The following is a 20,133-nucleotide window of genomic DNA, read 5'->3' on the forward strand; positions in this document are numbered from 1 at the left end:
GGTCACAAAGGCATCATTTCCGGCATCGTGCAGAGTCATTTTCTTCCCCTCCTCTGCACTGCGGCATCTCTGCGCCCCACACGCAGCGCCCTTACTCCACGGCCGTCCGCCGCCAACTGACCCACTCGCCGGGCGCCGCGACCTGACCCGTGTCACTGCCGCGGCCTGCGCAATAGAGTCGGGGCTGGAATCCGGGGGTTCGGCCGGCCGGCCGCCTCTGGAGCGGGGGACTTTTTTAGTAGACCTACTGTACACTGTCACTGTATATTGCATATCCCGTCCGTCCCAGCGGTCAAACAGTGGACGGCGACGGCAAACACTTCGAAACGGAGCACCCAGAGCAGTGTTGGCAAATGTCATACTTTCCCCATCGAAGTGAATCGAGTGAATAATTAGAGCAAACATTCAGGAAGACGTTCATTTTTTCTTTGCTTTGTTTACATCTTGAAAGGATAAGATGGGACGCTGAGCTGATTCGACCACCGAATGGTGCAGCGCGGCAGCTGAGACCAGCCCTCTCTGGACAGGCGTGCCTCGGTGAAACAGATCACCCAGGCGCTTAGGTGGTGCTCTCGGAGGGCTAGCTGAGCACGTAGTCCTAACTGAGCACAACAAGGACCCTTTAGTTTGGGGTGCCGGCTGTGATCAAGTGTGATCAATAATGAAGATACACTAATCGTCACGATAAAAAAGGACGCATGGAATGAGAAGTTCGCTGCATGTGTTTGGCCTTGTAAGCATCGCAGATGAAAACAGACAAACCACTACCTGCTGCGGAAAATTTCCAAGGCGGCACGGGAGAAAACCCATCGTCCCACGTCCCAGCTATGCCGGCCGGGGATCATCACAGGGCGCCGTGCAGAACCCGTTTGTCACCGCCAGTAGTGCAGGTCTGTCCGGTTCCTGTAGAAAAGGAGAGGCGTCCGGCGGGTGGGTCGGGGTCCAAATACATTTCCCGGCGGGCCGCCGCTGGTCTTACCTGTAAGACGGCATCTCGCCGAGCTGGTGTCCGAGCTTCCGGCGGCTCACGGGAAACTGTCCCCTTCCGTCGGGAAGGGCTAGCACTCGACTGACACTCCAGGGACGCCGAGTGCCTCGGACTCTGTGTCTCAGTGCCTCGGACTCTGTGTCTCAAGGGCTCGGCCTGCCTCAGAGCGAGGCAAGAGGCTCGGCTCACCGATAAAGCGTGAAAACCAGCACCGGCGCTCGGTCCAGTTCGCACAGTCCCCTCTGAATAGCGGTATCCACGGGTTCCTCACTCGGCGTTCCCACAGGACACGGCTCCAAAGGTCCGGAACCTCTGGCTGTCGCTGTCTCAGCGAGCACCACTCGGCGACCACACCAGGGCACGCGCCGCACGGCCGTCTCCGCGTCGTCTGCCCGGCCCGACTGAAGTGAGAAGCTCGCTCGGCCACCGTCGGACCGCGGGCGGTGCTGACACAGTTCGACACGGGCCGGCCCGGTTTGCGGCGGCGGCCGCCGCGCGGCGCCACCGTCGGCCTGCTCGGCTCCTGGCCGGCTCTGAGGACGGCTCCGAGTCGACCCATGACACGCGCCGGGCCGGCCAGCTGGCCCACATTCGGCGCTGGGCCGCGCCGGCGAGCTGTGGGCAGTCGGAGCGGCCCGGCCCGGCCCGGCCTGGTCACGGTCAGCAGGTCACCAGCCGACCCGGAATCGGAGAGCGGCGCGGCGGCGCCCGGCCGCTCTCCGCCGCTGCAGCCCGAGCTTCAGCACTGTCATCGCAGCGATAGGATGGTCCCGCGGCGGACACTGGAGCAGGAGCCGCCCCACTTCTCCCGGTCTATCGAGCCGCCAGCGCGCCCATCAATGCCATCGGAATGCCCGTCCGAGAGTGACCTGTCAGCCGCAGTTTGACGGTGGCCTCGGCGGGTGACCCGGATAGATGGGGCCGATCGCTGTCATAGACTCCAGTCGCGCTCTTATTGAGCCGTGGGATGACGGCGGCTGACGCTGTCCAATGGAGGCCGCTGGCGGAAATGTGCAGGTGCGGGTCACACGGTGACTGAGTGTGGCTGTTTGCGTAGTGAGTCGACGGCACTCGATGGTTGGTGAAAATATGTCGGCGTGCTACTCCCAGTCGGCAGTGCACGCGCTCAGACATTGCTAAAGGGGTCACCGCCACAGAGCACGATGGGGCTGCCAAGCAGCGAGACGGAAGCTCACCTATACTCGTAGTATAACTGGTGTTAGCAAAACTAGCGGGTCAAAACTCTTAACTGGCGCCGGGACGGGAGGTGTTTAAATACCCACCGCCACTGAGTCGTTTTGATGAATAATGTTTTTCTCTCTAAAAAAATGTGTTTTGGCTCAAGAAAGCCACGACTTTGTTTTGGCAACACCGTGCCCCTGTCGCCGGGATGCGTCGAATGAACTATACTTTGTCTTTCAAAGGTCATTCTGAAAATTTGACCTCAGGTCAAGGTCATTGAACTAAGGTATTTTCATCGCTCTGGCACGTCACGTTGGCAGACCCCGCGCCCTGATGGGGTCTGCCGAGCAACGCGGTCTAATGGGGGGGGGGGGGGGCATTTTAGCCCTCCCCCTAAGATCTCGAGAACCACGCAACATAGCGACAAGCAGCAAACGGTGTTGGATAGACCCAACAGGGCTATCCAACAGGGCCACCTTGTGACCCAATTTCATTGACCTAGGTCAAACCGATGACGTCACAGGTCAGGTCAAAGGTCGGATTTTTACCGTTCACAGGCATTTCAAGAAATGCGTTGTTAAATCGAGTAAAATGCATTTCATTGAAAAGCATCGATAGGGAAATGTTCGTCAAACAAATATTTTGCTAGTTGAGGTCACTGATACCAGGTCAGGTCACAGAGGTCAGGTGACAGGTCACTGAGGGTCACAATATGAACACATCATGCCGATGCATGTTTTATGGTCCATTTTATATGTCAAATGCGATTATGTGGGTCAGGCAGCCTTTGGGGTCAGTTTATATTATGTTCTGGTGAAGGTCAGGTCAAGGTCAGGTCAAATAATGTCAAATTTAAAAGTTGATATTTTTTCTTTTTTTTTCATAAAATGGCTAGGGGAGAGTGGCTATTTGTTACAGGCGTAAGTTGTTACAAAGCAAATATTGAAGTTAGTTTATTGAATAGGTTGGCCGCTAAGTGCAGAAAACCAAAAAGTGTAACGCATAGCCCCACTCTCCCCTATTGGCGCGATATCAAGAGCATTTTCAAAGATATTTGCTTTGTAACAACTTAACCCTGTAACAAATAGCCCCACTTTCCCCTATCGATTCGATGCAGCTCGTCACGGGGAGTTCAATGGTGGTCTTTGTTTTGCGCTACGTGGTCTAGAATCGCTAACAATTGACTTAAAAATTGACGTCATCAATTTTGAACAGTTTTTCGCTATAACTTGGCCAAAAAAAGAGGTAGGGGAGAGCGGGGAGAGTTGTATCATGTCCAAGTTGTATCAGGGCGAATTGTGCCAAACTTATCCAATAGATGGCGCTCGTGACACGACCAGCCGACGAGGTTTTCCGGGCGCCATCTTTCCCTGTTCTGTCGTGTGGCTGGGTGGACGCGTCTCGAGGTGGGAGCCGATTTTATGTTTTTTAATGTCATTCTAAAAAATAAAAAGTGCTAGCTGCGTAATTACTCAGAAAGAGTTATAAAAGAGATGTCGAATGCGCCTTTTTTAGTCATCAAAGTTCGATATGCCGCCCCTATCAGATGCTAAGTGCCGCCCCCATCCCATCAGATGCGAAATGCCGCCCCTAATCTTTATTGCCGACCCAGTGAAAATCCCTTTTTTCCGATCTTACCTACCTGAGTCGTCGTTTTCCCTCCTACTCTAAAATTAACCTCGAGTCCCGGAAAAAGCAGAATCCAATATTAGGTACGGAAACATAAAAATGCTTATTTCACCCTCGCTTCTCCGTTCGTTATTTATTGACCACACAACAATGAGAGCCGGGCTTCGTAGAACACACTGACACTCCGAGACGATGTCTCGGGTCAGACAGCATCCAAGCCCGGGCTATGCTTTTAACAGAGCTCAGATCTACCTGCCTAAATTCAACACGGGACTGAACATTTCAGAAGCTGTGTGCGGAGAAGTGGTGAAAGAACAATCACAACAGCCTACTACACCAACCACCAAATTGACTAGAATTATGCCTATTGCTACAACTATGCGTTCAGGCGAGCATTACGCATTACGCGAACATTGTTGTGGAGCGTAATTAAAGGGACCCTCCCACCTTCAAAAAAGTTTATGAATTGGCATGAAAGTGATGTCGCTCGGTTTAGAAAGAGCGAAAACGAATATCTACCAAATTTCACCGAAAAATATTCACCGGTTTTCAAGATATTAGACTTTTACTTTTGTTTACTTTTTGGGATCTCCGCTGTTTCTAGCGACTTTATTTTAGAAGTGCGGCGTTTGCGGCAGATGTTGCGCGCAAATAGCATATACCACCGCTTGCTACAAAACGTTTTAGTCAAACATTTAAAAATCGTTAGATATCTGCGCTGACGTCACACATTCAGAGGGGTATTCCTAAGCATTAGCCCCCCTGAATCAAAATGCTGCAATTTTGAAATTCAATATTTCTGATTTAAGGCATTTCTCGATGTTGTGAGTGCCGAAACCGGTAATTGTGAGCCAGGGACCCCATTTTGGCTATCTCAACTCAAATCTAATGTTAAGGTGGGAGGGTCCCTTTAAACACTGCGTCGCGCCACTTCGCTGAGGCGAGCCCTGAATAAGCCCGGACTAAGTAGAACCGACCCTGCGTTGTGGCGCGCCTCTAGTTTGTCCGCGCTGGGCTCGCCCGTGCGACCCGGCCGCGGCCGCGGGGCATTGGCGGAGCCGGACGGCTGGCCGGCCGTGCTCGGCGCGGCCGGGCATTCGGTGTGCGGCGGCGGACCAATAGGTACAGCCTGTGCGGCTTATCGAGCAGTGTCGGAAGGGGTAAGGGCCTCGGTAACAACATCACAAGAGCAACATCTTCCACTTATAGCATCTACAACCAGCATCTCCTATTTCGGCGCAAGACATGGGCAACAGCCAACAATCATATACCTACCTATATACTGGCCAAAAATACACTATAGGACACACATCACACATAGGTATCAGTTTCTTGCCGCCCTGGGGGTGCCCTCAATGGTGTCAGGCAGCAGGTATATAGTTCACTGCAGAGTGGCTGAGCTTGCAGCAGCACAATCGGTCATACGCGTATATTGCGTCCATAGTCCTGCGGGTTATGAGTCCCTAACCCACTACGTACTAGCCTATGCTAGAACTGATCGGGGTCGCTATATAAATACATATCTAGAAATCCCATCGTGTAACTTGCAAATCTCATCAAAGAAATTGGTCATAGGTACTCTCTCCCAGCGGATTCACGCTCCAGGAAAGAGTAAGTTCTCAGTTCGGGGTAGTACAATATAGGCACTCGCCTCTGTCTGGTCATCCCCAAAAGGAAATTTTCTTGGCGGGGCGAGGATCAAATGTAATCCTGACTCCTAGGTCAGTAAGACCTGCTAAGCAAATCCCTTCATAGACAAAATAGGTAGGTATGTCACGTTATTTTTGAACAAGAAATTAAACGCTTACTGACGCGGCATAACCGTGTTCTAGGCTCCGAAATCCACCCATTTGGACTAGGTACTGGCAGTAGCGCCTGCACGGCACACCGAACGCTTACCGAAACAGTAGTACAAAACGACAGATAGGTAGACCTCTGAAATATGCCTCCTCTTATCTGACTAATCACGTATCATTGCAACATCCTCTCCACAGTTAGGGAAAGAGTAAAGTAAGTACAGGGAGGGACATGTACACCTAGGGAGCAGGCAGCAGTTGTCCGCAAATATTGAGTAGCTACGCTCCAGTACTAAATTTAGGCTGTCATACAATACGAGTATGTATGTACATGTACATGCGCGTGAACAAATCCTGTTTGCTACAATCTGATCTGATACAATCTTATCTGATCCTGTTTCTACAACCACCATTCGGCTCCGTACGCCCCTGGCTACCTTCGGCTCCACTGTCCCCCTTACCGGAAGCGGCTGGTGCCGGCGGCCCTGGCCGAGCCCCGGTCCCTGTCCCGCCTCTCCTCCTGCCGCCGGCCGCCGTGCTGGCCCGGCGGGGAGCGCGCCGCGCCGTGGCGTCTGTCGCGCGCGCGCCGCTTCCCCGCCGGCTCTTCCTCAGCCAGCTCCCGGAGCAGCCGCTTGGCCTCCGCGATCTTGTGCTCGAGCCGCTCGCTGCTGGGCAGCGACTCGAAGCTGCCGGCGCGGCGGCCCGGCTCGGGCGCGGCGCGTGGCTCCGCCAGCTGCGAGTCGTCCCGGGTCCGCCGGCGGCTGGAGCGCCGCTCCGAGGGCGGCTGGCGGCGCGGCGGCGGCGGCTCCCGGCCGGCGCCAGCTGCACCAGCTGCACCGCCGTGGGTCACCAGCTGCAGCAGCAGCGGCTCCGACAGCTCGGACGGGGCGCGCACCAGCTGGCCGCGCCGCTGGTGCGGCGAGTCCGGCTTCGTGGTCCGCTTGGGCTTCAGTGGCGACTCCTGCGGCCGGCGCCGGGTCGGCGAGGGGTCCTGGGACTTCTGCGGAGATGGCTGCTCCCCTGAGCGCCTCTTGGTTGGCGAGCTTTGCTCTCCAGACCTCCTCTTGGTCGGTGAATCCTGTTCCCCAGACCTCCTCTTGTTGGGTGAGCTCTGCTCTCCGGACCGTTTCTTGTTGGGCGAGTCCTGCTGTGGCGCTGCGCGCCGGCTGCGGCCGGAGCCGGCCGACAGTTTGTCGCGCAGCGCGGCCGGTAGCCTGCGCAGCCGCGAGTCGCGCGCGCCGTCCTGGCTGCTCTGGGACAGCTTGGAGACGGCCGTGCGGCCCGAGGAGCCCGAGCTGGGGCCGCTGTCCTTGCTAACGGCCGCCCAGCCGGGCCGGCGACCGGTGACGCGCTCCACCACCGCCGCCAGCACCTTGCGCTTCAGGTCGAACGCGGCGAATATGAAGGTGCCCTGCAGGCCGTTGAAGATGAGGAACGGGTACCAGAGCCAGTCGGGGCCGCCGAACCGCGCCACGAAGCCAAAAATCTGCCGGACACAGCGGAACATACAGCGCACGAGATATTAGAAGGCGTGTCGTTCATTGTGTTAATCACTTTTAGAGGCCTTATGGTCATTGAAAATCGGCAACTGAGTAACAATCCATGTAAGCACACGTATGGTTTGAATGAACGTCTTCTTTACATACAGTTGAATAATTATTGAATAATTAAGGGTATGCCTTACTCTTCATTTTGTATCGCACATTTTTTCATATATCTTTTTACAGGAAGAAGGAAATTGTTGCACATGCAGATAGCAGATAGCTCAGAAGTTTCAAACATTTTACATCCAGGTTCTTCTAGGAATAAGTGACTGAAATAAGAGTTGACGAAAGCAGTTATCTATTGACGACATATCCGAGGGCGTCACTCGCGCTCACCCATCCAAGTCCCATCAGCAGGGCCAGTTTGAGGTACAGCGCGAAGCGGATCTTCTCGGTGCGCGCCTGTCGGTTGGACAGCGCGGGCGTGCTTTTGGCCGCCTGCTGGGCGCCGGCGGACGGCGGCGCCTCGCGCTGTTTGCCGGCCTTGGACCGCACCACGCTCTCGGAACGAGTCATGGCGTACCTGGTAGTGGGAGAGGAGAGGCGGTCGTTTACCGTGTGACTGGGTGCCTTTGTTGAGTGATAGCGTGGCTCAGCCAGTGAGACTTTGTCAGGAACTTCCATTACCCGTATCTCAGACGGATTCAACTGACCGTCAAATCACCCGGTTACTAGGAACCGCAACCAGCGCAGCGCGCTGAGCTACCAAACAACCCACCGCCTAATGGACTGTGGTCAATGGCCGCTGGCCCTAACCTGGCTCAATCGCTGAAAGGTCACGTGATTCTCTCCATTGGCCACCGTCGTGACCCTTATTTTAAACGGAGAGCCAGATACAGCCCTTTCCCGTCACATCTATGTAATTGTATTGTAATCCCTCGAACACCGAACAGAAGACAGTGCTCGGCTCGTGTTCAATTTCCTGCTGACGACGCTCACCTGCTGGCGCGCGTCTGCACGTAGATGCCGTGCACGGTGATGGCGAACAGGACGGCGTTCTCCAGGATGACGGCGCCGACGGGCAGCGCGAAGAACAGGCCCAGTGCCGACGGGTTGTTGAACCAACACAGGTGAGTGGCGTACCGTGGCCTGTGGCACAGAGGTCACAGGTCACAGGTCAGATGTCAGGGGTCAGGTCAAGGTCACTGGACAGGGGTCAGATGTCAGTGTCAGAAGTTAGTATCAGAGGTCAGTGTCAGAGGTCAATGTCAGAGGTCAGAGGTCAACGTTCAGTGTCAGAGGTCAGTGTCAGAGGTCAGTGTCAGAGGTCAGTGTCAGAGGTCAGTGTCAGGTTAGTGTCAGAGATCAGAGGTCAGTGTCAGAGGTCAGTGTCAAAGGTCAGAGCCCAGAGGTCAACATTCAGTGTCGGAGGTCAGTGTCAGGGGTCAGAGGTCAACGTTCAGTGTCAAAGGTCAGAGGTCAACGTTCAGTGTCAGAGGTCAGTGTCAAAGGTCAGTGTCAGAGGTCAGTGTCAGACTTCAGTGTCAGGTTAGTGTCAGAGATCAGAGGTCAGTGTCAAAGGTCAGAGGTCAACATTCAGTGTCGGAGGTCAGTGTCAGGGGTCAGAGGTCAACGTTCAGTGTCAAGGTCAGTGTCAGAGGTCAGTGCGAGAGGTCAGTGTCAGAAGTCAGTGTCAGAGGTCAGTGTCAGAGGTCAGTGTCAGAGGACAGCTAGAGGTCAGCCGCAGTTCAACTGAGAGAGCCGTCCTGGGGCACAGGAAGGGGTCAAAGGTCGGAGGCTAGCTGGAGGTCAGTTGAGAGATGATCAGGGATCAGATGAAAAGTCAGCTGAAAGGCCAACCAAAATGTCAGTCAGAGGTAAAATGAAGTAATTCAGGGCTCAGATGAGCTATCAGTCAGAGGCCAGATGAGTGGGATGAGAGGTCCATCGGTAGTTCAGGCTGGCCAGTGTGAGCTCATTGGAAGTCCCACACCCTATGGCACTATCGCTGTCGCTCGGACTGTATACTCGGACACTGTATACTCACATAGTAGGTATACTGGAACTCACCGGTAGAAGGCGAGCACGCCCGACTGGTCGATGAAGATGGCGATGCCGACAATGAGCGCCGGCAGACCCCAGGCGTACAGCGAGTACAGTCGGAACGACTTGCGGCGGGCGTCCGGGCTGTGGGAACACAGCACACATCACACATCACACATCACACAGCACACATCACACAGCATACAGAGAACAGAGGGGTCACAACAGGCGTACAGCGAGTACAGTCGGAACGACTTACGGCGGGCGTCCGGGCTGTGGGAACACATCACACATCACACATCGCACAGCACACAGCACACATAGAACAGAGGGGTCACAACAGGCGTACAGCGAGTACAGTCGGAACGACTTGCGGCGGGCGTCCGGGCTGTGGGAACACAGCGCACAGCACACATCACACATCACACAGCACACATCACACAGTACACAGGACACAGAGTGGTCACACTGCGAGTACAGCGAGTACAGCCGGAACGACTTGCGGCGGGCGTCCGGGCTGTGGGAACACAGCGCACAGCACACATCACACATCACACAGCACACATCACACAGTACACAGGACACAGAGTGGTCACACTGCGAGTACAGCGAGTACAGCCGGAACGACTTGCGGCGGGCGTCCGGGCTGTGGGAACACAGCGCACAGCACACATCACACATCACACAGCACACATTACACAGTACACAGGACACAGAGTGGTCACACTGCGAGTACAGCGAGTACAGCCGGAACGACTTGCGGCGGGCGTCCGGGCTGTGGGACACATCACACATCACACATCACACAGAAAACAGAGAACAGAGTGGTCACACCGCGAGTACAGCCGGAACGACTTGCGGCGGGCGTCCGGGCTGTGGGAACACAGCACACATCACACATCACACATCACACATCACACAGCGCACAGCACACAGAGAACAGAGGGGTCACAACAGGCATACAGCGAGTACAGCCGGAACGACTTACGGCGGGCGTCCGGACTGTGGGAACACAGCGCACATCACACATCACACAGCACACAGCACACAGAGAACAGAGGGGTCACAACAGGCGTACATACAGCGAGTACAGTCGGAACGACTTGCGGCGGGCATCCGGGCTGTGGGAACACAGCACACATCACACATCACACATCACACAGCATACAGAGAACAGAGGGGTCACAACAGGCGTACAGCGAGTACAGCCGGAACGACTTGCGGCGGGCGTCCGGGCTGTGGGAGCACAGCACACATCACACATCACACATCACACATCACACAGTACACAGCACACAGAGAACAGAGTGGTCACACCGCGAGTACAGCGAGTACAGCCGGAACGACTTGCGGCGGGCGTCCGGGCTGTGGGACACATCACACATCACACATCACACATCACACATCACACAGTACACAGCACACAGAGAACAGAGTGGTCACACCGCGAGTACAGCGAGTACAGCCGGAACGACTTGCGGCGGGCGTCCGGGCTGTGGGACACATCACACATCACACATCACACATCACACATCACACAGTACACAGCACACAGAGAACAGAGTGGTCACACCGCGAGTACAGCGAGTACAGCCGGAACGACTTGCGGCGGGCGTCCGGGCTGTGGGACACATCACACATCACACATCACACATCACACAACACACATCACACATCACACATCACACAGCATACAGAGAACAGAGGGGTCACAACAGGCGTACAGCGAGTACCTACAGTCGGAACGACTTGCGGCGGGCGTCCGGGCTGTGGGAACACAGCACACATCACACATCACACAGCACACATCACACATCACACATCACACAGCATACAGAGAACAGAGGGGTCACAACAGGCGTACAGCGAGTACCTACAGTCGGAACGACTTGCGGCGGGCGTCCGGGCTGTGGGAACATAGGCATACAGAGGGCAAAGTAAAACAAGGCCACAACAGACGCACAGAGGAACAAACACTAGAAATTAGAATGCAGGGGCGCGGGAACTACTTTCCGACTGGGGGGGGGGGGGCACACCATAATAGAGATTAACCTAGGGTACCCCCAAATCTAGTTTTCTCACCGGTTTTAGGCCACTTACTTTTCACCCCTCAGCTTTTTCAACAAAAAAAGAAAACATTTGCAAAAAAAGTGTGGTATTCCGTCTCAAAGCTGTGGGGGCACCACCCCCACGGCCCCAGAGTTGGGGGGGCAAGCTGCCCCCACTGCCCCCCGCTCCCGCGCCTATGTTAGAATGGCTCGATTGATGTAATGTTTGTAACCCAATAGAGCACAAACTGTTCACTTGGAGTCAACTCTATCGACTCTTCTCTCCTTGGCGAGGTTGGATCCATCCCAGCTGTCGCCAGAGTTATTAGCTGCCCCTGATTGGTTATCGGCTACTTTTTGATCGGTTATCGGCTACTCTTGATTGGTCGTCGGCTAGTCTCTGATTGGTTACTATATAGTCTCCAATGCACCCTGGTGCTGTTCAAATAAGACTGTGCTGTGCTGTGTTAAAGGGACTATCCCACCTTTAACATGGGGTTTGAGTTGAGATAGCCAAGTTTGCGGCGAGGTTCAGAAACCACTATCTATCTAGATTGCAACCCCCGCGGCCTCTTGGTGTTGAAGAAATTCGTTCCCTTCATTTGAAAATGGGCCTTGTACAAGGCCCTATCTTCAACATGGAGCGACCGTTAGTGTGACGTCACCTCGTTTAGTCATTCTGATTTAAATGGGTTTGTTCGTTGAAAAATCGCTTAAAACTTGGTCTGAACTTTGTTGTGGTGCCTACAGAGTAAAAAGAATCAGCTTTATGACAGTAATGTGGCCTGGGGAAGGAGGTAATTTTGGGCTGTGACGTCACATATTTGAAAGTTTGTGTTTGGAATATGGGAAGCCTAAGATGTTTAATGAAAAATAAATGCCAGACTACCGTGTTCCTGGTCATCCAATCTATAAAGTCGGGCACAATTTAACTGGTTTTAACAACATTTTAGAAGGTGGGATAGTCCCTTTAACCCGCGCCCCACTGGGGTCAGCGTATAACACGCCCTACTGCATCGTCAGTAGGGCGTGTTATGTCCCATTGTCCCACTGCATCGTCAGTGGGCCTAACTCCGAAACTACTGGGCCAATCGTCAAAATTCAAACGGGGTCTGATAGCCCCGGAAAAACTGTCGAACGAACTCTAATTTCATTGACCTCGAGGTTACCGATGACGTCACAGGTCAGGTCAAAGTAAAAATTATTAGCATTTTGGCTTGTTCACATTTTGGGCTCTGGCCGCCGTCTTACAAGTCAGAACAGGCTCATTTTTGGTTTACACACTGTGAACAGATCCTCTAGCCCGCGAGTTGCTGGGGGGGGGGGGGGCGTTAAACGCCCCCACTTTTTTCGCCGGGCCATAGCCGCCAAATTTTGGGTACCTACCTGTAGGGAATTGATTGAAGTTTATTGTGACAAAGTTTTTAAAAAATCGGTCGGAAAATTTTTGAGATATCGAGGTTTTAGTGACGTCATGATTTCTGAGTTTTCGACCAAAAACGGCATATGTTCAAAAAATCACATAAAATCACAAAATAGATATACAGACATGCCGTAAACGCCATTAGACTGCCAATACCATGAGCAATCTAATGGCTATCTTCGATTATTGATTATTGTTCCGCATTTTCCAAAATCTTGAACTAAATCTTGGCAATTTCTCGTAACTACTTCACGACCATGATACATGAATTTCTTAAACTGAACTTTTTGAGCCAAACTCGTACACATATGAGAAAAAGAATGTCACCATCGTGTTCTACGCTCCAAATTACCCATATAACATGTGTCACAGGCTGCGAATATCAGTTTTGATTTTCGGGGATATGTGCCTACCCGGTTGACCGGACCTTGACCCTGAACTATGCTTGACTGACCCCTACAAGGAGCTGACACTCTTGTAAGCCTTATATGATGGATTGTGCACCGTTTTGACAGAGTTTATGACGAGAGACGTCAATTGCGAAGTCCTGAAGTCCATGCTACTGAAAGTCCGATTTCCGGTGTTTGACCTGATCTTGACCTGACCTGTGACCTCAAAATTCAACTTTCAAGTACTCATCTGAAGCGTCTCGTCGCGCTCTTTCGTTTGCCGCCTCGTGCGTTTCGCTGCGCCTATTGGTTCTCGAGTTATCGGCTGGGGGCGTTTAACGCCCCCCCCCCCCCAGCAAACGGTGGGTGGCGAAATACCCCAGCAACTGCCGGGCTAGATACCCATGCGGCCTGAGGTTATCAAACTTGTACTTTGATTTTCAGGTCAGGGGCAGGTCATCACAGGTCACGGAAATATTATATCATGCGTCGGTCACGTGACACATGTTTTATGGTCCATTTAGGCCATATATTTCGAATTTGATGTCTGTGTCTTTCGAGGTCCTTTTGAGTCGAATTTAGCTTAGGTCAGGTCACTTTCAGGTCAAAAAAGGAAAAATTTTGAAGTTGAAAATGTTGAACAAAAAAGGTGTCTAATGGATGCAGTTTGAGCTCAGGAACACGGTGGTGCTATTTATATTGGTGTACGATGTCAAATACGTACTGAAAAATTGATTTGATGAATTAATAATTGTGATTTTTTGCAATAATGCGTATAACTTGGCCATTTTTAAAGATATTTAGCTAAAACTTGCTAGAGTTAGTCATAAGTAGGTATGCGTTCTGTCACATATATTCCGTTTTTTTTTTTAATAAAAAATATAAAAATATAAATTTTGAATTTTATTAGATAGAATTTTCGACATTTTCGGAATTTTGAAAATCTGAGATCGCAGTTTGATAGCGCAGTCAATTCTGAGTCCTTTCATGCAAAGAAATTGGATCTAGCTTAAAAACTAAGCTCTTGGGAGCGATTGCCGTGGTTCAATGTTTTGCGTCGAAATCGGCCGAACATGACGTCACTCTGACGTCATTTCCAGCTGACCTATGGTAGCTACGAAGTTCAAATTTTGACACAAGGTGTCAAATTGATGCAGCCGAAGGTACTGAAAGTTTGGCGTTGATACGTCAAGCAGTTTGGAAGTTATTGCAGAAAAACGGGAGGGGGGCTATGAATAGCCCCCCCCCCAGTGGGGCGCGGGTTAACTGCCGTGCACTCATGAAACTTTTCTGCAATTTTGTTCCACATGAAGAATAAGAATGCTGATTTCAGGATTAGCATATCGTAATGTTATGAAGATCATGAGCGCAAGCCAGAACAGCGCCATTCTCTGTTCCCGTCGGTTGGTGTCGACTGTCAGAAGTGACTTCTCCCGCCTCGGACTCTGCAGACGTAGCTAACGACTCCGTGCGTCTCTCAGTCCGGCGGCCGGCGGGTCTGTCTCCGGTACCGACTCAGTCCGGCGGCCGGCGGGTCTGTCTCCGGTACCGACTCAGTCCGGCGGCCGGCGGGTCTGTCTCCGGTACCGACTCAGTCTGGCGGCCGGCGGGTCTGTCTCCGGTACCGACTCAGTCCGGCGGCCGGCGGGTCTGTCTCCGGTACCGACTCAGTCCGGCGGCCGGCGGGTCTGTCTCCGGTACCGACTCAGTCCGGCGGCCGGCGGGTCTGTCTCCGGTACCGACTCAGTCCGGCGGCCGGCGGGTCTGTCTCCGGTACCGACTCAGTCCGGCGGCCGGCGGGTCTGTCTCCGGTACCGACTCAGTCCGGCGGCCGGCGGGTCTGTCTCCGGTACCGACTCAGTCCGGCGGCCGGCGGGTCTGTCTCCGGTACCGACTCAGTCCGGCGGCCGGCGGGTCTGTCTCCGGTACCGACTCAGTCCGGCAGCCGGCGGGTCTGTCTCCGGTACCGACTCAGTCCGGCGGCCGGCGGGTCTGTCTCCGGTACCGACTCAGTCCGGCGGCCGGCGGGTCTGTCTCCAGTACCGACTCAGTCCGGCGGCCGGCGGGTCTGTCTCCGGTACCGACTCAGTCCGGCGGCCGGCGGGTCTGTCTCCGGTACCGACTCAGTCCGGCGGCAGGCGGGCGGTGTCTCCGGTACCGACTCCAGCCCAGCCGGCCGCGGCGGGTCTGTCTCCGGTACCGACTCTGGCCGGCGGCCGCGGGTCTGTCTCCGGTACCGACTCCGGCCGGCGGGCGGTGTCTCCGGTACCGACTCCGGCCGGCCGCGGCGGGTCTGTCTCCGGTACCGACTCCGGCCGGTGGGTCTGTCTCCGATACCGACTCTGGCCGGCCGCGTCTCTCAGTCCGGCGGCCGGCGGGCGGTGTCTCCAGTGGGCGGCTCAGCAGGTGTTACACACCACAACTACGTGCCAACTGCCGTCCCACGGCGGCGCCGAGACCGGGACCGGGACCCGGACCGGGACCGCGGCAGATGGTCCCGCGGACCGCCCGCTGACTGCCGCCGGGCGTATTGTTCACCTTCAACAGGAGTCGACTGGCGCTGACAGACTCGTGTGGTGGTGAATCAGGTGCCATTCAGTCCGAGTCGGCCTGTCCAAGCGGCATCGTCATGCTGTATGTGTGGATGTGTGTCGTGCTGGCACGTTTGGGGGCCAAAGTTCGCGATGCCAGGATGAATTTGAAGAAGTGGGATAGCATTCCAGAAGCATTAACGGTCCGGAAACTGATATAGGTAGGATAGCGGGCATGCTGCCAGGGTGCACAGCGCCTGGTGTCAGCAGAATAGATGGGTCATCCCCCGCCACGATTGCTGTTGCTGTTAGACATCAATGGCTAGGTAGGTAGCCGTGTTTTAACCCTCGCCAGGCCAGGACCTTTTTCATAACGTGGACGGCCAGGGGGGGGGGGGGGGTACGACCCCCCTGGCGATTGGCTCCTATGACACTTAGAAACACCAAATTGTACAGGGTAGGTGGGCCCATAGGACATCCCGCCCCTGTGCAGATTTGGTTGCTCTAGTCAATATTTAGGGGGTGGGGGCTGGGGTGGGGTGGGGGTGGGGACTTAAATGTAAAAAATTCGCTAAAACAGGTCAAAAGTTTTGGCCTATAATTTTTTATCTGGTAAGGATAGAGCAAAAACAAAAGCACCAGTGAACTTCGCGCGTTCTTGCGCATCGAATGGTAGGGGAAGTTGGGGGAACGCCGAAAACTTTTTTTCTGACGCCCGTAGCACGCAAGGTAGACAACATAAGCTATTCTTGTTGGCGTCATTCGAGAGGCCAGTCTTTTGCCTTTCAAACATACCAGGCGCATTTGATGCATTTGCATACCGTTAAGCGCACAAACTAAAAATATCAAAGAAGTGACTTTTTCGGCGTTGCCCCGGACTGCGGGGAAAGCCGAAAATGGGAGAAATGATCTACGGGAATGCCGAAATTGATGTTTTGCTATTTTATCTCAAATTTTATCCAGAATTCGTCAAAGCTGACACGCGTTTTTAGAGCTTGAGGACGCTTGGTGCACACTGGAAGTTATAATTGTGTGATATAATAAGAAAAGGCCAGGTAAATCATTCCTTATGGTAACAGGCCGTTGTGTCGGTTAAAAGTGTAATTTGTGTGACTAAAAATACGCGTTGCTATTCTACAGCGGTAAAGTTCACGTAGCGTGCTTTAACGCGCGTAATTGCACGTTTTCGGCATTACCCCAGCCAGCCATACTTTCATTTGCAGGCCCATAACTTTTCAACGTGCTGTATAAATTTCAAATAGGCAGCACACTTATGCAAAGACGTGCTGAAGATTACTTGACCGAATTGGCCAGACAAACGGTAGCATAATGAGTAGGAAATGCAGCTTCGAAGACGCATGTAGTACAAAGGAAACGTACCTTGAAAACGCTCTTGGCGCCCTCACAGCCGAAGTATTCCGAATGACGACTGGTAACAAACATGCGATAATTGGTAGTCACTTAAGCTTCAGAGCATCACTGACAGGTGGCATCCATGTCGTACGGTTTTCGAAATATCTCGAATTTCGGCTTTGCCCCAACTCCGGCATTGCCCCAACTTCCCCTAGGTATGTTTTTAGCCAGTCTAAGTGACCTGACATTTTTTCCTAATTAAGTAAATTTAAATTCCTAAAAAGTTAATTGTTTTCAAAACGGGCTTCGCTGAGGAAAACTAAATATTATAACCAAATATTTCGGCTTTTTTTGATCAGCCTTGTTCACTGGTTTGAAATACATTTTTCTTCCTCAGCGAAGCCCGTTTTGAAAACAATTAACTTTTTAGAGGTTTATTAACCTGAGGAAAAGAATAATGACGCTTCGGCAACATCTAAATTTAAATTCTGTAAACGCCGGAAGCGTTTATTGTCTCCATTTGGTTTTGGTTTATATTCTCCTGTCCTTTCCTGTCCCATTGTGAGCCCATCGGCCCGTCTTGTTGAGCGAGCTGTAGGAAACGGAGAGCCAGTAGAGGGCTCTGCTGTCTGGTTGCAGCCAGAGGTAGGGGGCAGCACGGAGCACGGGTTGAGACGCTGATTGGTACTTTGGTACTTGCAGGGCACTAAAGAGTTGGTACTTGTGTAATGTGGAATGTGAATGTGGAATTGCGTCGTGTCGAATGGTTAGCCAAATACTCATGTTAAAATGCGTTAAATTTGTGATTCGCGTGATATCTCATGTGATGCATAGGAGCCTTTTGCATTCAGAGAAAGACCTATTATAATGGACACGGTACTTAGTGTGGTACTGGAAATAGTGCTGGTACTCATACGCCAACACGTCAGATTTGGTAACCGCCCATTTCATGCCGCTTTTTGGTTCTTGGAAAGCGTTTGAAGTATAAGAAGGCGATAGCGTTCAGGCGTGAAGAATATGTCTGCAGGTGGATAATGTTGAAACTGTAGCCTCCAGGCGTCTCCAAAACTCGGCAGTCTGGTGGTGCAAAACTCGTGCAACTTGATAGTTGGCCTCTGTATTGTGACTCCAGCTTCACAAGCATCCAAGCAGGCCAAAGTAAGCAGTAGTTTAACCTGGAATAGGCAGGTTGAATTTGATTGCGTATTGATGTTTTTGGATTAGGCTGCAAACTGTGCACGCTTGGTTTGAAGGTTGCGCAGCACTGAGCTGATTGGTTGCATTGAGGATTTTTGGTTTATATGGCTAAGGTTTGTGGTTTTTTAAGATTCCTTCATATTCCTTGCCTGATATTTGGAATTGCCTATCCTATTTTCCTGTACATTACCATGGCCCTACCACTGCTAGCAGCTATTCAAGGTCTTCGAATCTCGGAACTGAAGGTTGAGCTTGAGAATCGTAACCTAGACAGCAGGGGAAACAAAGCTGCTTTGGTTGATCGTCTTTATGTTGCTATGGAGAAGGAAGGTGTACAGCCAGAACAGGTTATGCAACTGAAGAAGGGTCTATCTGTGGAGACGAGGACCAAAGAGGATGGGGCTGAACCACAAGATGAGACCAAGTCACAGGAAAATGCAGCCAAACTTCAAGATGTGACCAGAGCACAAGAAGATGTAACCACAGCACAGAATGTGATTACAAAACCTGAACATGTAACAGAGACACCAGAAAAGCTGGCCAGACAAGCTGATGGTGTGACCTTACCACTGCCAGACGTCCGTCCAGAAGACAGTGCCTCACAGCAAGGATCCAGGACATCTCGTCGTTCAAACCGGTCCAGCACTGTAAGATCAGTTCGGAGTGCTGCCAAAGAGGAACACATGAAGTCAGCCGCAAGAAAGGCAGGAATCTTAGCCAAGATGGAAGTCCTAAAGGAGCAAGCTACCCAGGAAGCTAAACTACAAGAGCTTATAAAAGAAATGGAGTTCAACAAGCAGCAAGGCATGTTGATGGCGCAGTTGGCAGAGGAGGAAGCTCAGCAGCAGGTTTACGAGCAGTGTGGAAGGAGTGAGGTTGGGTCACTTCACAGTTCCCAGGGTCTGCCAACCCGACCCTCACCTCAGGCATTGAATCCACAGGCCTCCGTCTTCCAGCCTCAGGGAAACCACGCAGAAGCGAGCCAGAAAGGCCAAGTGATGGAGGAAAGGTACATGGAGTCTGAAGCGCACTGGCAGATGGCTCATCTACCCCCAGCGGAAATCATTAAGTTTCAGGGCGATTCAAGCGAGTATTTTTCCTTCATCCGCTCATTTGACAGCCGAATTGGAAAGAAGGCTATATCTGAGGAGGAAAAGCTGTTCTACCTCCAGCAGTTTACTGAAGGTCGGCCGAGGGAGTTGGTCCGTGGTTGTCTTCACATGCCGCCCAGCAAGGCCTATCAAGAGGCGAGAAGACTGTTGCACAAGAAGTATGGAAACGAGGACAAAATCAGTGCAGCCCACGTAGAAAAGCTTTTGTCGTGGCCAAACATAAAACAAGACAATCTGGAAAGCCTTGAGAACTTCTCTGTCGCGCTAATGGTATGTGAGAGCGTGATGTCAGACATGCCCGCCGGCATGCGGGAAACGGACCACCCGCGAACTCTTCGCAAGCTGGTTGAAAAGCTGCCCTTCCCGATGCACGACCGTTGGAGAAGACTGGCCGACTCAGTCATGGAAAACCAGCATCGGCGAGTGACGTTCTCAGACCTGGTGGCGTTTGTTGATAAGGAGACCAGGGTGGCAACAAACTCACTCTTCGGACGACAAGTGATGAACACATCGAAGATGATTCCAAAGGAAACCAAGATGACTCCTAAGGATACTCAGCGTCAGAAGCCGAAGTACGGACTAGCGACTGCTGTACAAGTCCCCGCTGGCTGCGCTTTCTGCAAGGAAGGACACTCTTTGGAAGACTGTGAAGCACTCAAGCAGAAGGACCTGAATTCCCGAAGAGACTTCATCAAAGAAAATAGGCTATGCTTCGGATGCCTGAAGAGAGGACATGTCGCGAAGAAATGTCAGCAAAGAAGTACCTGTAAGGTCTGTGGTGGAAGACACGTCACGTTGCTGCACGAGGAAAGAAGCCAGAAAGATCCTCAGCACCGACAGACTCCTGAAAAACCTCAGGAAGCCCCATCTGTGAAGACGTGCCGAGTACAGCACTCCAAATGGAACACAGGCTTGGCAGTCGTACCTGTGATAGTCAAGTCAGGAAAGAAGTCAGTAA

General features: G+C 52.6%; 2 protein-coding genes across 2 annotated transcripts in view; both read right to left on the minus strand.

Moving 5' to 3' along the window:
- LOC122369058 (gametogenetin-like) overlaps positions 1 to 1,375 on the minus strand; it is a 30,522-nt gene extending 29,147 nt beyond the window's left edge. Inside the window, exon 1 of the mRNA XM_043343439.1 lies at positions 980 to 1,375. Coding sequence (XP_043199374.1) covers positions 980 to 993 — 14 coding nt within the window. The 5' untranslated portion in view covers positions 994 to 1,375. The remainder of the gene's footprint in view (positions 1 to 979) is intronic.
- A 426-nt stretch (positions 1,376 to 1,801) lies between these two features.
- Positions 1,802 to 20,133, minus strand: part of LOC122369052 (cadherin EGF LAG seven-pass G-type receptor 3-like) — a 30,965-nt gene continuing 12,633 nt past the window's right edge. Inside the window, exons 5-10 of the mRNA XM_043343430.1 lie at positions 9,150 to 9,266; positions 8,079 to 8,228; positions 7,476 to 7,662; positions 6,446 to 7,081; positions 6,183 to 6,379; positions 1,802 to 1,988 (exon numbers count right to left, since the gene is read on the minus strand). Of these exons, the coding sequence (XP_043199365.1) occupies positions 1,802 to 1,988; positions 6,183 to 6,379; positions 6,446 to 7,081; positions 7,476 to 7,662; positions 8,079 to 8,228; positions 9,150 to 9,266 (1,474 nt within the window). The remainder of the gene's footprint in view (positions 1,989 to 6,182; positions 6,380 to 6,445; positions 7,082 to 7,475; positions 7,663 to 8,078; positions 8,229 to 9,149; positions 9,267 to 20,133) is intronic.

Source organism: Amphibalanus amphitrite, unplaced genomic scaffold (assembly GCF_019059575.1).
Source record: "Amphibalanus amphitrite isolate SeventyFive unplaced genomic scaffold, NRLGWU_Aamphi_draft 001002F_arrow, whole genome shotgun sequence".
Taxonomy (NCBI): Eukaryota; Metazoa; Arthropoda; class Thecostraca; order Balanomorpha; family Balanidae; genus Amphibalanus; species Amphibalanus amphitrite.